The 20956-nt window shown below is 35.6% G+C and overlaps 1 protein-coding gene across 3 annotated transcripts in view; it reads right to left on the reverse strand.

Moving 5' to 3' along the window:
* Positions 1-20956, reverse strand: part of CEP350 (centrosomal protein 350) — a 120219-nt gene that overhangs the window by 67083 nt on the left and 32180 nt on the right. For all 3 annotated transcript variants that reach the window (XM_019630821.1, XM_019630822.1, XM_019630819.1), the window contains exons 8-15: positions 20819-20932; positions 17082-17228; positions 15113-15774; positions 14216-14337; positions 10078-11147; positions 8538-8688; positions 6359-6528; positions 1316-1502 (exon numbers count right to left, since the gene is read on the reverse strand). In XM_019630821.1, the coding sequence (XP_019486366.1) occupies positions 1316-1502; positions 6359-6528; positions 8538-8688; positions 10078-11147; positions 14216-14337; positions 15113-15774; positions 17082-17228; positions 20819-20932 (2623 nt within the window). The remainder of the gene's footprint in view (positions 1-1315; positions 1503-6358; positions 6529-8537; positions 8689-10077; positions 11148-14215; positions 14338-15112; positions 15775-17081; positions 17229-20818; positions 20933-20956) is intronic.

The following is a 20956-nucleotide window of genomic DNA, read 5'->3' on the forward strand; positions in this document are numbered from 1 at the left end:
CTTAGAGACAGAGGGTGTCTACAGCCAAGTAAGTTGAGAAAAAAACAGGTTAAATAATTTTTTGAAATCTGGACTTCTCTTTATCAAAGCCTCAAATTATTTTATCTACTGTGAACATCCACAGATGGGGAAGGGGGGTGGGGGAAGGTCTAGACTATAGAATGGGGCATTATTAAACTTATTTGGCTATGAATTCTATTTTAGAAATATTTAACAGTAGATTTTGCCAACTAAATCACCAGAGTATCGCTTAAGAAAAGGTAAAGTTTTCTGAATTCCAAAATCACTGACAAAGAAATTAAATTTAACTTTAAATATAGCAATGATAGTATTAATGTTGCAACACTAGTTGCAACATGAAAGTATTAAAAATGATTACCTGTGACACTGTTCAAGAAAAAACACAGGTTTTTCGTTTTTTTTGGTTTTTTTTTTAGCTGAGCCATCCTGCCACCTGTTGGCAGCTCAGCTCCGGCCGGGCATCGAACCGCTGTTGCTCAGAGCTCAAACTCTTGAGCGAGCTCTTAACCAACTGGAGCCACTCGGCCGGCCCCGAAAAAACACAGTTTTAAAAGGTAAAAATAAACCCATGTCTTCTCAAAATTTAAATTTCCAGAAGGACAAAACCAGTGCAGCAGATAAAAAGTCATGTGGACAAAGAAGTGGAAACTATACATGAAGTAGTAATTGAAGATTATTGGTAAACAACAGGCTAAGTGCATAATACATGATTTTTAAAACAAGGGAAAAAACCAGAGTGTGAAAGCTCCATAATCAATAAAAGTGAGATTTCAAAATCCACCTGTGTCATCTAAAAGTTGAGCAGGGGGGAAAAGTTCAGAGGAAGAAACAAAGACTGAGAACAAAAGGCTGTGTGGTGGTTGTGCTGAAAGAGTAGAAGAACACAGCCGAGAAGCAAAAGGTATAGAGAAAGGCCATGAGACAGTGTGTGGGAAAAACACACGGAATCACGTTAAGTTCTTAGAGGTGATCTGTGGGGTAACTGTGAGCTCCCAGAGCACCCCAGGAAAGCAGCTGCTTGGTCAAAGGACTGAGTCAAGAAAACAACTGCGCTGACGGCATTTGGAATAGAAAGCTGGGTTGTGCCCGAGGCAGAGATTTCCTGAGGGAGAGGTTGTTAATAGTTTAGGAGAGAGAGATGGCCATATTCTAAAACATAAAGACTACAGCTATGAACAAAACTACAGTATCTATTCCTCGAATACAGAAATTTATTAAATGGATTCTCTGAATGTCAATGATATTGTAGTTTTAATGAAGCACAAATTACAGTATAAAATAGACATTGCTTTACCTCAAAGACTGCCCAGAAAGATCCTCCAAAGTGCTATCAGTGTCAAGCGTCTGCTCATGATCTTGGACGGAAAGTTTGCTACTGGCCCCAGGTCTCTTTCCTTGCTGAGAGCCACGATCTGAGCCAGAGTGCGCTTTTTCCTCATCGAGACGTGAGTTCTGAACGTTTCCAGGGAGTGAATCCAGCCCTGTAAAGCAAATTTCTTATAAAGCTGATTCCCAATATTAGAAGCTACTGAAAAATAATTGACAGATGCTTAGATTTCAATAACATAAGTACAGACCAGATTATTTTAAAATTGACGTATTTTTAAACTTTGTTTTTCAATATCTAACATAAAGCACTTCATCCACCTACTTCCATTTAAGGAAAGTGAAGTTTCTTTCATTAACATCCCCCACTTGCTATCAAAAAATAAATGGTTCTTAAATCAAGTGGTTAAAAATGACAAGGATATTAAATAAGAATAAAGTACTAAGGATATTAAATAAGAATGAAGTACTACCCTACCTCTATGAAAAGGTAAGCAAAAAGAAGTATTTCAAGGATAAAACTCAAAGCTGGGAGAAAAATAGTATCCACTGCCAAGTGAACTACACAATCCTTCTGAAAAATTCTATGGCAAGAACTACATAGCCAGATTCATAAAACTCTTCACATTCTCTGACTCAGAACAGTCTCACCTGTAGGGGTGTCTTAAAGAGATTATTGATACCAACAAAAATTATGCATGCTATTCAATGCATAACTTCATATACTGGTAATTTTAAAAAGTTCAACCTACATTTGCAACGACAGAAGAGTTTTCTAAGTTACAGAGATAACAGTAACTTGAAAATTTAAATAGCACTTTGCAATTTAAAATGCATCTATATATACGTATATCACCTTGTTTAACTTAAACATCTTATGAAGTGGGTACCATATACTCATTTAATGATGAGGTAACTAGAGATCTATGACGCTAAATAACTTGCTAAATGATATGTGGTCAACAACAGAAATAGGACATAAACTCAGGCCTCATGACTCTACACCTAGTGCACAGTTCACCTTGATGATGTGTTTCAATAGCAGGATGGGAAACTATTTATGTTAAAAAAGGAAGCAGAAAAAAGAATTGCAGGTACATTTTAATGTCAACTAAAAATTTTTTTAATGTAGATATATGGTTAAAGATTAAAAAAAAAGTGAAAGTGGGCCGGCCGAGTGGCGCGTTGGTTAAGAACTGGCTTGGGACACCAGAGGGCCTTGGTTCAGATCCCACATATGAGGGCCAGTGACACTGCCCTCTGCAGCTAAGATGCTGAACAACAGCTCGACCTGGAGCTGGGCTGCCGTGAGTTGCCAGCTTGGGCCAGTGAAGCAACATCCTCCACAACTAGACTGAAGAACAAAACGACAGCAACTTGTCTGTTCCCCTTCTCCCACTTCCCCAGCGCTGTTCCCCTCCCCCAATTCCCCAAGAAAATATTTTTTTTTAAAGTGAAAGTGAAAAAAAATTTTACTGAATACCCATGTTCATAGCAGCATTATTCACAACAGCCAAAAAAAGATGAAAGTGACTGTCCTTCAACTCTTTGAGGAACGCATAAACAAAAAAAGTGGTATACACATGGGAAGGACATACTCTGACACATGCTACAATGTAGACCTTGAAGACATGCTAAGTAAAAAATCCAGTCACAAAACGACAAATATTCTGATTACACACTTATATAAGGTACCCAGGGTAAGCAAATACAGAGACGAAAAGTAGAAGAGTTGTTCCCAGGGGCCAGGGGAAGGGGCCTCAAGTTTCAGTTTGGAATGATGAAACACTTATGGAAATGGATTGGTGATAGTTGCACAATAAATAAATGTACTATTGCCACTGAACTGTACACTTAACAATGGTTAAATTTCCTAGTCAAATTCATAGAGAGAAAGTAGAATGGTGAATGTGGGGGTGGCATGGGGTACAGTGTTTAGTGTGAAATGATGAAACAGTTCTGGAGATGGATGGTGGTGATGGTTACAAACAGCGTGAATAAATTTAATGCCACTGAACTCTGCACTTAAAAATAGTTAAAATGGTAAATTTTGTGTTAGGTATATTTTGTCACATATAAAGTAGATAAATAAAAAAATTATGCTATAGTGATAGTAATATGGTAACACTTTTTCATTAAAATTTGGTTTAAAAATGAAAACAGTCATAGCATATGAAAAATACTAAATCCAAGTAGCAATCTAAGAAATGCAAATCATTTCAATGAGATGCCCTTTTTCATTGTTAGATTAGCAAATATTTTTAAAGAAATGAAACTTAAGAGTATCAGGAAGGGATACTCATTAACTGTTTTCATGAGAGTGCAAACTGATGTATCTTTTCTGAAGGACAACTTAAAATATGTATAGAAATAATTTTCTATCCCCTTTGACAGAAAGCCCACCTCACTCATACCAATTCATCCTAGGAAGCTACGTAAATACGTGCACCATGAATTACATATGCTGAGACTGCACTACCACAATGCGGGGGGGAACCACACACACAAATAATGTAAGGGATTATCAATAATTATTAAAGAGCGCTATCATCTAAAACCTTTTTATGATCCCAAGGCTAAAAACAGCTGTTAATACTGGTTATCTCCTATTTTTCCATAATAAAGACACATTCTTGTAGAATAAGAACACTTCATTTAATATTGTTCTTTGAAAATAAATACACCATTTAAAAATTGTTCTTCATTTCAAACAACTAGAAATTGGAGACAATACAATGGTCTACGCAAGAAAGATCTAAACTCTAACCAAGGGACCCATTTGCAAAGAAAATATTTTCCCATGCTTTAAAAGATTGCCAAATGAAGGTATATTTATATGTTTTAAAGTTAAATTAAGATTACAAAAATTTTTCCTTAATGATTGCCACTCTATTAGCTACTTTCAACTTTAATGGGAGTTTCTGTACAGAGCATGCAGACACTCTTTTTCACCACCAGATGGTGTATATACAACAAAAATTACAGTGATTTTAGAACTCAGAGATGAAGAAGAAAGAAAGTAAAATATACAGGGTTTTTTAAGGCACTGTGAAAGGGGATCAGGGAAACTAAAACCCACAAAACCCTACCTATATTACATACAATCATGTTTTAGATCATAATTTTTAAAAACCTATATTGAATCATATTGCTTATACTCATACTCAATATACTGGATCCAGTAAGTCATCTGGGTATATACACAAAAGAAAACAGGACTCAAACAGATATTTGTATACCAATGTTCACAGCAGCATTATTCACAATATCCAAAAGGTGGGAAGACCCCAAATGTCCATCAACTAAAGAACAGATCAACAAAATGTGCTCTATACAGACAATGGAATATTATTCAACCTTAAAAAGAAGGACAGGGCTGGCCGAGTGGCGCGATGGTTAAGAACTGGCTTGGGACGCCAGAGGGCCCTGGTTTGGATCCCACATGAGGGCCAGTGACACTGCCCTCTACAGCTAAGATGCTGAATAACAGCTCAACTTGGAGCTGGGCTGCTGTGAGTTGACGGCGTACGCTGCAGCCCCTGTGGCAGTGGGTAGCCATGGGCTACTGTGTGTGGTCGGCAGCCACCGTGAGCGGCGGTCCAGAAGCCGGCAACTTATCTGCCTCGCCCGGGAAGAGCGCAATGATGGTGCCAAATTGGGCCAGTGAAGCAATGTCCTCCACAACTAGACTGAAGAACAAAATGACAGCAACTTGTCTGTTTCCTTTCCCCCAATTCCCCAATAAAAACTTTAAAAAAAAAAAAAAGGACAGTCTGACACATGGATGAAAGTTGAGGACATTATGCTAAATGAAATAAGCCAGTCACAAAAGGGTAAATATTGTCTGATGCACTTATATATAAAGTACCTAGAGTATTCAAATTCATAGAGTCAGAAAGTAGAACAGTGGTTAGCGGGGGCTGGGAGAAGACAGGACGGGGAGTTATAGTTTTAATGGGTACAGAGGGTTAGTCTAGGATGATGAAAAGGTTCTGGAAATGGTTGATGGCTGTATAACAATGTGAATGTGCTTAGACATTGAACTGTACGCTTGGAAATGGTTAAAATGATAAAGTTTTTGCTACATATATTTTACAATAAAAAAAAATCTAAAAAAATGTTAACATTGGTTATCTGTAGGTGGAGGGATTACAGGTGATTTTTAATTTTTAAATAGTTTTCTATATTTACCGATTTCTCCTCCTCCTTTTTTTTTTTTTAACTCAATAAGCAATTTTTTACATTTAGAAAAAACAATTCTGGAAGCAAAATCATTCCCTAGGGACCATCCTATGTGTCCAAGAGGCCTCTGCCTAATTAACTACTGTTATCTTCTCACATCTAGGTCTACAGATCAAATTATAGCCCAGAGCAGAATGGGAGTACTGAAAGGTTCTCCTCAATCACCCAAAAATACCTAGAGTAGCCAAAGGCCAGCCACTGTGCTAAATATAGACTCTATCTGTTAATTTCATGTAAGCTTCCAAATTACCATATGAAACATCTATTATTATCATCTTTATTTTACAGGTAAGAAAATTTGAGTATATTTAATGATACTCAGATGTACATGATATGCTATAAAGTTTTTTAAAAAGCAGCTACAAAACAATATGATTTTGTTTTTTAAAGATGTGTATGTGTGTGTGTGTGTGTGTGTGTGTGTGTGTGTATACACGCACGTGCAGTTTTATGTATATACTGGAAAAACAGGCACCAAAAATGTTAATAGTTATCGCTGAGCAGAGGGATCAATGGGGATTTACATTTCTTGTATGATTGTTTATCTGCAATCCTTAATTTTTTATCATTGCAAATGTATTCCTTTTGTATAAGCAAAGATTTATGTTATATATCTAAAGGTACTGTTGTAATGATAAATAAATATGGAAACTAATTACATTATCATAAAGAAGTTCATCTAACTTCTTACAGAATAAAATCATAACTTCAGATCACTACCACAAAATCACTGTTAAGAGAAAAAGTCACCATATAGAATGCCACTTACATTCCATCTTTTCCTTTTTTCCTTTCTTTCCTTTCGAAGAAGTAGATGAACGAGAGGATGCAGCAGAGTGGGCCCCCGATGAATGCTGGGAGGTCATATCCACAGAGGAAAGATCATAGGCTGACTTTCTACTAGAATGGTCCTCCTGAATGCCTAAACTGCTACCAATACTGTCAAAGAATAAGTAATAGTGGAAGAAAGAAATAACAAGTCTTAAAATGAAGCTAAAACTATAGATTTTTTAAAAATTAAATTTATTGGGGTGACATTGTTTAATAAAATTATATAGGTTTCAAGTGTACAATTCTATAATACATCATCTGTTTATTGCACTGTGTTTTCACCACCCAAAGTCAAATCTCCTTCTGTAGATATTTTAAGCTACAGATATTTTAAAATCTATTTAATCACAAAGAGAATATAACTATAATCAATGATGCCTTCCACTTTTTTGTTTTCTTACTAACACAAGCTTGGATTGTTTCCTATGGCTCAATTTATCACAGAAAAATCTCAGGGAGTTGTTTACTGAAGTGAAACCAATAAAAGTGGGTAATTCAGGGCCGGCCGAGTGGCGCGATGGTTAAGAGCTGGCTTGGGACGCCAGAGGGCCCTGGTTCAGGTCCCACGTATGAGGGCCAGTGACACTGCCCTCTACAGCTAAGATGCTGAACAACAGCTCAACCTGGAGCTGGGCTGCCATGAGTCGCCGGCGACAGCACAGGTTGCAGTCCCTGTGGCAGTGGGTTGCCATGGGCTACCGTGTGTGGCCAGCAGCCGCAGTGAGCGGCCGTCCAGAAGCCGGCGATTGATCTGCCTCGCCCGGGAAGAGTGCAATGATGGTGCCAACTTGGGCCAGTGAAGCAACGTCCTCCACAACTAGACTGAAGAACAAAAGGACAGCAACTTGTCTGTTCCCCTTCCCCTAATTCCCCAATTAAAAAAATCTTAAAAAAAAAAATTTATTTTTTTAAATAAATAAAAGTGGGTAATTCAGATACAAAAGAGAAAAAAACATAATATTGGATACTAGAAAATGTGGACTCAATTTTATATTCAGATTTATAATCTAATATGAGAATTATTTTCCTCGTGATAATCTTATAGGGAACAACAATTAATATGATCTAGTTAAACCAAGAAATAAAATGCAATAAATCATATTAATCAGTGATATTAAATGTCACCACAATTAAATCCTTACAAGTTTTGATTTTACATTTTAATCTTTGCTTTAGAGCTCAAAATTTTAAACTATACTTTACCTGATATAATTTGAATAATACTTATTTTTATTAGTCCAACTAGATAAAACTAATTTTTAAAAGATCATCTAATAATTTTATGTGGATTACAATTTGTAATTTTTGAAGAAAATTATACTGAATGTGAATATTACAGATTACTCCACATGGTAACAAAATTTAGCAAGGAAATTCTATCCAGCAGTCTGATTCACTTACTTTGTACAAGTCACCTAACTTTGGAGCTTCCATTTCCTGAAGGAGGTATGATTACAATAATACTTATCCCATGTCATAAGAATGAGTTAATACAGGTAAAGCCCCCTCAGTCCTCTTAATACATTGCACATTAAGTGCTCAATAAATATTAATATTAAAAAAGCTATTCTTCAAAGCTTTGCAAAATTTTAGATGTTATCCCAATTATAAAAAAAAATTTACTGATTACTTGGGATCATGGAGTCAAGGATCTATCTGGTCATCCTCAATTCTATCACAGAAAACCCTTTCTTAATCCTCTTACATTGGTCTACTATGGGATAGGTTCCCAATACTATCCTATCCTCTATGAGGATTCGCAGATGGATTTAACAACCTATATTCTGCTTACCAAGTACCAGGCCCAGTTCTAAGTACTCTGTATTTAACTGAATATTGATAACACTCTATGAGGCAGGTACTATTATTTTCCCCGTTTCACAGAGAAGGAAACTGAAGCATGGGAGGTTGAGTACTATGCCCAAAGATAAATAACTAATAGCAGGAGAGCCAGGATTTGAACCCAGGCAGTCTGAATCCATAGCCTGTGCTCTTCATAACCACTGAGCTATGCAACCTCTACATGTATCTGAAACAAGCACAATCTGAGCAATATTCAGACCACAGTTCTTGTTTCTACATTTTTCTCTCTCTGATTGTATTCCATAGCCCCTTACCTAGGTTCAAGAGCTGATTTTTTTTCTGTCAAGGTCCCACTCCCTGAAGAGGAGACAAAATCATCTTCATACGAAACACTGCTTAGAGGCGTTGAGGCGGCATTCACAGACCGCGGTGCTGATGCTCCTCCTTCCAACCTGTCTTCAAATACTGTCAGAAGTAATAGATGAAATGTGTTTTAAAACAAAAATAAAAATACTACAAGCAAAGCATTTCACAACATAGGGATTAACAACATGGACTTAGGGACATTTTCGTTTGCTTTTATTAGTGCTTCTTTTCAATTTATCTTTATATCTAACAATACATGTTACTTTTTATTGTGAAAAATTTCAAACATACATGAAAGTAGAGAATAGCATAATGAAACCAATGTATCCATCACCTAGCTTCAACAATTATCAACACATGTTCAATCTACAGTAGTTTCAGCTAAAACTTCTCCCCATCTTTCATTCCCCTTATAGATTATTTTGAAGCAAATCCCAGAATAACATATCATTTCAACTCTAAATATTTCAGTATAACTACAAAATCTTAATGAAAATTTAATAGAAGGATTTAAGAACAAACCCAATTTTCTTATGAAAAAAATGGTTAATGTAAAAGCACTTTGCTTTCATCAAAAGAGCTTTAAAATCCAAAGAACTCTAAAATCTATAGAAGTGTTAAACAAAAGAGATCAACAGCATATATAAATCTGCGTAAGATCACAACAAAGTAGCGAAATATAAATTCTAGGAAATGCAATGTGATACCAATTAAACCTAAGATGAAGAAATTAAATCAGTTCCTTTGTCAAATAAGTTATTCACTATGTAGAATGGAAATTTAAAAAACCACAGTATCAACAGATGACTTAAGGCTCAGCCTCACTCTCCAACCTGGAAATTCTAAGGTTATGTTAGCACAAGGTAGCATCCACCTATGGCAGGAAAAACAGAGAAAGGGGCTTGAAGGAATTGAGACCATCATAGAAAAGGAAAGTCATGTTGCAGGATCTCAGAGATTAGAAGAGTTGTTTAGAAGTTATTGTTTCAAGAACCAAATAAGTAGCTACATTACTGTTTAAAGTCTGTGTTTAAAATTGGTTTTGACCAACAGTAATAGATTTGTTTCCATATTAAAAATGTTACTATAGTTGCCTCTCTCCATTCTTGACCACTGTTTTCCCATGATTCACAAGTCACTGTAGTAAGAAATATGCTTACTTCCTATCTAAATACAATACTGTGGTTAAAGAAAACCTAGTATATGCTTGATACATACCAATCCTGAACATCATCTCTGAATTTCTCTAAATTATAATAGACCAAAATGTCTGTAACTACCAATCAACTATAGTTCTATGACTAAAAAATAAAAATTTAAAGGTCAAATTACAATACTCTAGTTGAAACTTGCAGATAATTTAGATTTAGACAATGTTTCCATTATCCTCATAATTAACAATGAAAATCTGTATTTAATAAAATCTTGTACAGAATTATTAAATAATTTTTCTTAAGATAACATACAAATGTTACAAGGCTTACTTACTTTTCTCGTCTTTTCCATATAACTGGTACGATTTTGTAAAAATATTAATGACGCTATGTGGACTTCCCTTTGCCAATTCTTCCCATGGTCCTTTGCTTTGTGTACCACCTATGTGCCCAAAAAGTGGCAAGAATTTTTCAGCTTCCTTCTGAAACTCTTTGATGGGTTCATAAGCATTTCTTTCTCCAGCACAAAATTCCTTTTCTTTTAAGATTTCTGCTACCTTCAAAGGGGACCGGCCATCTTGGTCTCCCTCTTCTTCAGAGAGACTCCCCTCACTAAGAAGAGGCCCCTCACTGACTGAATCTGTGCTGGAACCAAGAGACGTTTTGGCTTTGTCTTGAGAACAAGCTTGCATATCAGAGCTAGAAGAGTCAGTGTGCCTCTTACACAACTGTGCCAGCAGTCCTTCTGGTTTGGAACCAGGGGACCTCATTCTGAGGCTCGATATGGCACTATGAGGTCTTATCATCTCAGGAAGCTTTTTAAATTCACTAAGATTGCCTACCCCAGGAAGCTCATCATCAAAAGTTGCATGAGATCCACAGGTTCCCAGCATCTTTTTAATTCGGGCGGAGAAAACATCTTCGGCATCCTCTTTCACAGGTGGACTTATAGCCTTAGTCCAAGGTCCATCTTGTTGGGGTGTTTGCTGCATTTCATACTCAGCGTTCCTCACTGACCCATAATTAATGTTAGCCCCAGCTAATTTCTTGGCTTCACTTTCAATCCTACTGGACAAAGAAGCAGCTGTTGCTTTCAAGGCTTCAATACGATCCAGTTTACTCTTATATTGGCTGACACTAGGTTTTAACAAGGCATCTGGATGAGCAGCTGGTGAGGTCAGATATGGTTGAGGTGTAAAAGTTAATGGCCCTGGCGCCATTTTATGATTCTTCCTGGTTGGTAAAACAGATTCAAAATCTTTATGCAAAATTCCTACATGCTCTAGATTCAAGAGATGGGAGAGTAAATTTCCAGCTGCTCCAACAAGAGGCTGTGGCTGAGAATGGTGGACTCGTGGGCTCAATCGATCAGGCTGCATCCACGTGGGTTCCATCAAATCCCTTCTGCAAATGAAAGTCACAATATGTTAGTTAACACAGCAACTCATAACTAAGCCACGATTTTTTTTAATTTTGTGGGTTTTTTCTAATTGTAAGAGTAATGTATACTCACTGCAAAAAAAAAAAAAAAAGACAGGCAAAGAGGATAAAAAAGATAAAAATCACTCATAGCCAAACAATGAGAAAGAGGCACTATTAATATTTCATTTAGAATTATCTTTCCAAAGATTTTTCTACATGTATGTTGTGTTTTGGTGTTAACAAAAATGGAATTTTATCATACATACTGTTTGTAAACTGCTTTCTTCATCTAAGACATTACACATTTTAAACTATTAATTAAAGAGAAGGTATGATAACCTTTAAAACTGTGGACAAAATTCTTTACAACACTGGCTCTACCTTTCCCTTTAAAAATAATGTTATATAAAAGAGAAATGCTTAAGATTGCTAAATATTAATATAGGCAAGATATATATTCTTCTAATCAACAAATATTTAATAAATGTCAAACATTTATCTTTAACATCATACATACTAAAGAAATAAGGAGATTATTACAATCTAGTTCTTTAAAATCTTTATGAATATCTAAGAATGAGTACCAATGCAAAAGTGTGAGTACCAGTCATAGATACACACACACGGTAGGGCGTCCGTCAAGTCTAGAAACAGAATAAAGATGTCCTGGACAACGTCATATAATTCACCTATGTTTCCATCCAAACTATAGACACCCTGTATATTAAGGGATGCAACAGAAACATTAAAGGCTGATGGACTCATGAACTATTAAGATCCTTAGAAAAAACATGAGGTTTTGTCCTTGGTCTTGTCCATTATTTGTGAATGGTGACATGAAGCTATGTCTATCAAATTTGCAGATGATAGAAAGCTGGGAGGCTAACCCTACAAATTATCAAATTATGATTCAAAGTTATTTGGACAAAGTTATCTGCAACCTTAGACCAAATTGGTATGGATAAATGCGAAGTCCTACCAATTAAGTTCAAAAAATCAGCCGGAGGGTAACCAGGGTGACAAGGGAATTGAAAAGCATGTCATGTAAGGTTTGGTTGGAGGTTGTATTATAGCCGTTTTTTATACTGAAGGGCTACTATGAAAATGGAATGAAGAAAGGAAGACTAGTGAATAGATTTTATGCCACAGAATACATAGACTTTTACAAATGCAAAGTGTTATTATTAGGGCCCAAACTAAGCGGGTAGTAACAGAAGTGCAAAGGAAGGTACCAACATAAAAGATACTGCTGAGTAAAAATCCAAAATCTTTAAATTCAACTATTTAGAATGCCAATTTTGAGGCAGGTACTATGTTGATGGTAGAGGAATAGGGGAAACAAAAAACGAAAGAATTCAGTTAAGACTTAATCCTTACTCTTGGGTTTCTCAAGCTCTAGCAGGGATGAGAGGCTAATAAGCAGTTAACAAACAATGTCACAAGTACTAATACAAAGATATACTATTGGTGTACACAGGGAACAATGAACTCTGCTAGCCAAGGAAAGTGACTTTTCAGCTGGATCTTCAAGGTCTTCAAGGTCAGACTAAGTAATTTGGAGCTTTTCCAGGTAGCTAGCAAAGGATGATGGGACATGAAGGGCAAGGAAAAGAAATGCCATGCTTTTAAGCATAAAGTAACTGAAACATGTTAAAACTATTAACAGGAATGGGAAGCTAAAGAACTGGTAGAACGAGAAAGTGCAGGCAACAGGTTACATACAAATCAAAGAACTTGATATTAAAAGAAAGGAGAAGAACGAGTACAAGGTAATAAGGTAAATCTACTAACAGATTTGTTTAAGTTTGGTTTGTTTTTAATATGAGGTAACTTGCTGCGAGCTAGAAGGAAACTCAGGGAAAGGTAGAACTGAAGACATGAAGCCAGCAGGGTATGTCTGACAACAACAGTGCAAAAGTGGCACTGAGATGAACTGGAGAGTATACCTACCAAAAGGTAGTTAAATTTTAAAAAAGATTTCACTTTATTTATGCTTAAAATTTGAAATGTACTGACAACATTAAACAAAGCATATGAAGCATTTCACTTATTGGAAGGCAGTGTATAGAGTGGTTAAAAGCTCAGGCCTCTAGAATCAGATGCTTAAGTTCAAATCCAACTCTACCACTAATGTTTTGATATTTGACAAAGGTAATTAAATTCTATGCCTCAATTACCTCTTCTGTAAAACGGGAATAACAAGGATAAAATAAAATAATATATGCAAAGTACTTAGATCAGTGCCTGGAACCCAACAAGTACTCAATAAATTTGAGCTACTTTTATCAGTGTGTTACTATTCTCCGGGGAGAGGGGGGACTTGTGGATATTAACCCAAAATTGGAAAGTGGTATGATTTTTATTTGTGCATTCTCAAAGGAGAGTTTTAAAATCTTTCTCTTCTCAAAATGATTATTTTAAAGTATAATTTATAACCATGTAATCTCAAAATCACCTTAACTTCCCTGCACAGTTTTTTAATTTACTGCAAACAAGATATTACAGCAAAAAAAAGTTAAGAAAATTTAAGGTAAAAGAGTCATCAATCACCAATCTGAAGTCATATCAAATCCCTTCCTAGTCCTTGTTCATGTGTACACATGCTTATCTAAATATAGCCTTTGAAGAGAGATAAGATGGATAAATTGATATGAGTCATATGAAGAAATATGTTATTCAAATAACAATGGATACAGAAATGACTTGAAAATTATTCACCACAAATACTGAATTTCACTGTGATTCATTCATCCAATAAACTTTTATTTTGTGTTTAGTTCAGAGCAAGAGTGCTTCCAACTGCAGGTGATCCCCAGGAGAAATGGACATCTACACTGGATGTTAAAGGACAGGTCCAAACTGAACGACAGAACAGGGGATGCAGTAAGTACAGATGCTTAAGTATCCACTGGAAGAAATTAACCAATTTCTAAATAAACCTCCTGCTCACACAGAAGGTCCATCAACACAATGACTTAACTGAGCATAGACCACTATACTAAATTTCACGGAAAGAAAGAACCTTCATCATCTTCCATCTTCCCGTTTACCTTGCAAGAGGCTGTGGAGGTTCTGACAGAGACATGTCACTGCTGGAAGATGCACTTGGGGGACGTTCCTGCACTTTGTTTTCTTTATCAGATTCTCCAGATGGCTGATACCCTGGCCTGGTCTAGGAGAAAAGGACGTCAAATTCATCTGACTCCCATGACAAAGATATATTCCAGAATGACATGAGACAAACATTAAGTCATTTCAACTTTACGAAGACCACAAAACGTAAGGGCTTTTTCTCTCAAATAAAGCCAATTCAAACTTACTTTGTCTTAAAAACAGCCAATACAATTAACAGCAAAGCGACATCCGAATGAAATCCAACAGGAGCACCTAATGCTAACTGCATAATTTGGAGGAATACTCTTTCTAAACCTCAGTTGTTTATCTGATAAGTAGAAATACTAGTAGTACCTACACCTCAGGGTTGTGAAAATTTACTGAAGCTTAAGCCCTGTAAAATCTTTAAAACACATGGTACGTACTTAATGTTACTATTATTCTTAAAACATTACCTATTCTCATAAAATTATCACACTACACTAGGATATTCTCTAATTTCAGCACAGATCACAAAACTAGACTTTTCATTCTAATCTAACTTTATTTGCTCAATAATACAATGACAACTAGGCGAGGATATAACTAATAGCAATGATAACATGAACAGAGATCAGTAACAATCACTCTCGGAAACTCCGACCACTTACTTTCAATCATATTTATTGAATTACTCTTCATATGTAATAAACTTCATGAAAGGCCATCATTATTTCAAATACTGTCTGAGCATACATCTGAATATCAGGAATGCTTGGTCATTTTTCAATAGTAGAGCAAATAAACTGCTCCTAACCATAAATGGCTTCCCTTTGTATTTCCGCGCCTATTACCTGTGCTTCCTGCACAACATGCTGCTGAGTTGGCTCCTCAAGCAAGGCCTTTTCTAGCAGCAATTTGGAGTAGGTTTCCTGCAGCCGCCTCGCTGCCGAAGGCTCAGGAGGAGGAGGCACGTTCTTCACTTTAGTGAAGGCTTCTTTCTGTTTCCGGTAGAGCTCCTGTAGTCGTTTGTTCTTCTGCTCCGTGGCCTCCTTTTGCGCCTTCTTCTCTTCATTTTGCTTCCTCTTCCTTTCCTCCTGCTGTCTAACAATGTACTGCCGGACCTCATCTGTGTCATAGTGGCGCTTCTTAGAAATGACAGGGGGGTCTTCGTTGGCTGTTATTCTGTCGGGTTTTCTTTTGATTGGGCTGTGACTCCGAGGAGGCTGGACAGGCACTGGTGACTTCTGACTGGGTAACTCTCCCATCTCCTGCCTTGAAGCCGGAGCTGCGGAGTCCAGCTGCAGGTCATCAAGAATTCCACGAATTTCAACAGGTAGAAAGTCTTTATTTAAGGCGGTCGTTTCCTCCTGTTTATCATCTGGAAGAGATGGAGCTAATTTCTTGATATTATTTTCGGACCGAGCTCTACTTCTGGAACGTTCTGAGTTTCGCAGAAGATGTCTATGTGAAACATCCAACCTGGGATCAGATTCTGCTCTTCCAATATGACCCCCTGCAAAGGAGGAGCTGTTAGTGAGGCATTAAAATTCTACGTTCATTGCTAGGATTTGTCACACTAAGAAAGAAATTAGGGAATTTCGCTTTATCTTAAACTCTAATTCAAATATCATATAAAGTCTTCTGAAGAATATCATAAAAGGAAAGAAAAAAAATTTTTTTTTTTTTTTTTTTAGCAGTAAGAGAAGAATTTCAATATTCTGAAACACTACGCTTCCTTGGCATATGGGAAAAAATGCATCTTTTAGTATTTCTGAAACAAAGACAAATCTTATTGTTGATGTGAATATTTAACTATTAATAGGGAACTACTATTTCTCTCTCACGTGTATATGTAATGTTACTATTTCTCTCCCTCCCTAGAACCCCAAAACAGCTGATAAAAAACCAATAATGTTAAGCTGCCACAACTCTCCAATGAATGACAGAAAAAATTAAATATACAGGAAAATAATCATTTTATCATCTAGATAATTGTTGGAATGGCTTAATTTAATACTGAGAATGCACATGAGTTTATTTGCAAGCTAAGTGAAAGTGAAGAAAATACCAAGTATATATTAACTTCTGTATTCCAGATTATAGTTGCAATTGCATTTCATACTGAATCCATTACAGAAGTTCAAATTAATTAAGGCAAATTTTGCTGCTGAAAAGGAAAGCTGGCCTGTAGGTATATTTATATGTCACTTCCCAAAGTTAGTGTTCATAAAAAAGTAACTAATTATTTCAAATAGCATTCAAAACATTTCAAAAGGAGAAAAGTAATGGAATTGAGGATCAAAATAAAGAGCTGTGGATCTTTGATAAAATTTTGCCACTGTACTGTCCACCTTTGAGAAAAATCGATTCTCTCTCAGGTTAGAAAATCTGTTTAGATTTTCAGATTAGAAAAATCTGTTTTCTAATCTGCCAAATAAAAAAAGTCAACTTTGTGGATGTGTGCCTGTGTTTCTGTATATAGGGATGATAAGAACTGGACTTGATTCTCTTACGGTTCCTAAGTCTAAAAATACATGATTAAATGATGCTTTGCTATTCACAATGAGGGCTAAATGTAATTAATATAACATAAACAGAATTCTTAATAAAGATCACCATAACACCTATGTATGGAAATTATCCATAGACAACCCAATAGAACATGTTTTCTTTTTTGAGCTACATTCATAATTATAAAGCGAAGTCATAAAGCATTCTCAAAAAGAGTATTTTCACCTTCTCTAAGTACTTACACAAGCAACTTTTCATTGTTTTTCTCAATTTTAATTATTGAGATAATTCAATAATTTGACTATTTACCAGACTTAGTAGTTCTTTCTCTTCCACTTCTGTCACTTGATGCTGTTCTTCGTTCTTTTTGATCCATTTTGGGCACAGGTCCCAGAATCTTCTTTACTAATTTTTGTCCATCTCTCCAAGATGATGTACTTATCAGACGACTACTACCTAAAATACACACACACACACACACACACACACACACACACACACACACACACAGCGAGAGCGAGAGAGCGAGAGAGAGACAGAGAGGGAGAGAGAGGGACAGAGAGAGGGACAGAGAGAGAGAAAGTTGAACTTAAAAGTTAAATTTTAGCTCTAAGTATATCTATTCAAACATAGGTTTTCTAATAATCTTACGCTTATCTTATGCCAAAGTCAAAAGGTTTACAATCTACTTTTATTTTTAACCCTAAGTCCCCCAAATCAATGAATAGTTTGTTTATATCTTGATTTACCCACATACCTCAAGTAAGTGAAAAATGAAGGGTATCAAATGTTAACCCCAACAACTAGGGCACTGAATCCAACAATTTTGGCACAAAACAAAAATATGTCCTAACTATGATAAATGTTTGGTTTACCAATACGAACACAGTATCTGGCACATAGTAAAATGTATGTTTGCTGAACAAACAAATAACAATCCAAGCACAGAAAAAAACTGAGGAAATATATAACATATAACAAACAGTTAACAGTGATTACCTTTGGAGGGGATGGTATTTCAGAAAATTTCACATTATATTTTACAGATATATACCAAAACTACACAATATTTTACTATGCATAAAACAATGACATTCAAAAAACAAAGATCATCAACATTTTCAACTGCCCTAATTATAAAAGTTCATAAAAATAAAAAAATATTCCAATAAATTCTGTTTACCAGGAGAAAATCGTTTCATTTACTATTTTCAGATTGGAAAAAAAATTAAAATTAGACCATCATCTCAAAATAGACAGTAACTTATAAAACAGTGAATGACATAAGACTATTTATCAAATAAAAACCATAAAAAATAAATATGAAATAAATATGTAAGTATTTAAATGCAAAGTGATGTAAGAAATGGAATGAAAATGAAAATAATAAGTAGTACTTTAGACCTAATTAAATTAGAAAAATATATTTTTACATTCATAGCCACTGTTGGTAAAATTACAACAAAAGCGTTCTACTTGCTTGTTGAAATATTAAGTGGGTATAGTGTCTTTTTTAAAAACAAAAACAAAAGTTCCAGGAACCCCAAAAGTGCTTATTCACCTTGCTCAAATAATCCAAAAGAATTGTATCTAACAGAAATAATTCAAAAGAAAGAGAAAAATAAATGAAAATGTTCACTTTATCATTTTTCATAACATCAGAAGTAACCTAAACATTGAAGAATGGTGAATGGTTAATAAGCTATGTTTCTACTAGATGGAGTGCTGTGTGACCATTTAAAATTACCATTTCTATAAGAAGTAACACAAACCAATGTTCTTATGGAAAGATGCTAGGAGAAAAAGATGAAATTTTATGTATACACTGATTAGAATCACATACTATTATGATTTTAAAACTATTTTAAGGAAGTATACAAAATAATACTAATACTGTATTTTTTTCTTCTATTTTTCAAGTCTGTGATGCTATTTTATTATATTTATCATAAAAGACATTCCATTTAGTTTCTTTAAAAAGGGCTCTTAAAAGTTTAAATGTAAGCAGTTTTAATAAAAACATCTATTATAAAGATACATGAATTATAAATGTGTGTGGTTTAATTTAGAAAAGAAATATTTTTGTACCTTGTTATTAATCTTAAATAATCTATCTAAAATATTTAAAAGGTTTTAAGTCTACTGCTCAATCTATTTATAAGAAACTTTATGTTCTTAAGCAAAATGAGAGAACGGGCTTTTCTTCAATTTCAGCTTAATTTTCTGAATGAAAAGCAAGTAACCATGTGCATACTGGGTTATTTATAAATGTTGGCTTCTGAATATGCTGGGTGGTTATGTCTAAATTCTGGCTTTCTGGAATAGTCTCATGCCGTCATTGGTAGAAGAGGACTTTCACTACAGACATACTATTAATATAGCTCTTGCACATCTAATGACTCTCTGTCTTGGTCATTACCACAGTTTATACATGGAAATTAGCCTACCACGAAACTGGGCAAATAACAATCTAAGGTCAGTGTTCATAAGTTAGAGTGCTCCCAGTGCTTCGTTTTGAACTATGCCCCTGACAACAGTGTTATATAGTATCACATGAAAAATAACACATTTTTTAAAGGTAAGAATTAGTTTAGTTTACATTCAGATAATTCATGCACCTATAAAATTTTATTTATTTGTACATAGCCAAAGTCATTCTCTTCTCTTATGCATAAAACAACATTGAGAGTTAACAACGGAAGTTACAAAATGTTATTTGCCATTCTACTGAGTAGTCTATGAGGAGAAAACCAAGTGCCTGGTCAAAAGCCAGTGCCCCATCACTCCTGCTCTTTGTTCCCATAAGACTCTGTACATCCCCTATCGCACATTCATCATCCTTTATCCTAACAACGCATCCACTACTTTCCTGACAAGATTATAAGCTCCAGGAAAGCAGGGGCTACCTGCATCTTGCTTACCACTGTATTCCTAAGCTTAGTACAGCACAATGCCTCACATATGGCAAGTGCTCAAAAATGTTTGCATAATAAATGAATGTGTGAATGATTGATTCAGAATGTCTCCAAACTGAAAGTGCCAAGTTCCCAACTTTCTCCACTCACTTTTGGCCCAACTTACTCACTGACATGAATATGACATACTAAACAGCCATTTTCAGTACAGCCAGAAAGAATAATTATTATTAATGCAATCATTCCTAACAATTTCAGTGCTTACCAGATGCCAGGTACTACATTAGGTACTTTTAGGTATTACCTATTTTAGTTCTCATAACAACCCTGGGAGAAGTACTACTTCTCTCCCAATTTACATATGGGGAAACCAAAGGACACTAAAATTAACTCATCTACCAAAAGCACAAAGCTATGTTTTAAATCCAGGCACTCTGGACTGGGCCGGACATGTTGATCACTATGGAACTCGGGAACCCTCTTTCTCCCAGTCTTGACCTATTCAGAGCCCAGCCTGACCACCACGGGCACGGACTGCCGTTCTTCCCTTGAGCAACATGTCTTCTCTTATAAGAATAAGGAAAGGGACTTAGTCACAGTCATAAAGCAATCCCTTTGTATATAAAAGTTCACTACAGGGCCGGCCGAGTGGCTCAGTTGGTTAAGAGCTCGCTCAAGAGTTTGAGCTCTGAGCAACAGCGGTTTGAGTCCCGGCCCGAGCTGAGCAGCTGCTGAGCTGCCAATAGGTGGCAGGATGGCTCAGCATAAAAAAATAAATAAATAAAAGTTCACTACATAAAAATCATTACCTTTAATCTGGTTAATTTCTATTTAAAACAATAGAAAAAACTTTGGGGGAAGTGATAGATGTGTTCAGTATGATGGTGAACATATGGTTGCATGGTATACACATATATGAAAACTGATCAAGCTATACATTCTAAATATGCATAGCTTATGCTATGTCAATTGTACCTCAATAAAATACATACACACAAAATAATGATACATAAAATGTATGGAATTTTTGTATGTGCCAAACAATGAGAACATCTGGTTAATAAACGTTTATTTCCATGTAGATGCCAGTAATTCGAAACTTTAGGTATACATGATATTAAGAAAACTGACCTGTTTTGCATTCTGGACTTGATAACTGTGCTACCTTTTGGACTTTTCGTACTGGCTTGACCACTTTCTTCTCTTTACTTTTATCAGCAGGTTTCGCTTTCATAGAGATGCCATCTGAAAAGCAGAAACATTTACAGC

This window comes from Hipposideros armiger, unplaced genomic scaffold, assembly GCF_001890085.2.
Source record: "Hipposideros armiger isolate ML-2016 unplaced genomic scaffold, ASM189008v1 scaffold_950, whole genome shotgun sequence".
Classification (NCBI taxonomy): Eukaryota; Metazoa; Chordata; class Mammalia; order Chiroptera; family Hipposideridae; genus Hipposideros; species Hipposideros armiger.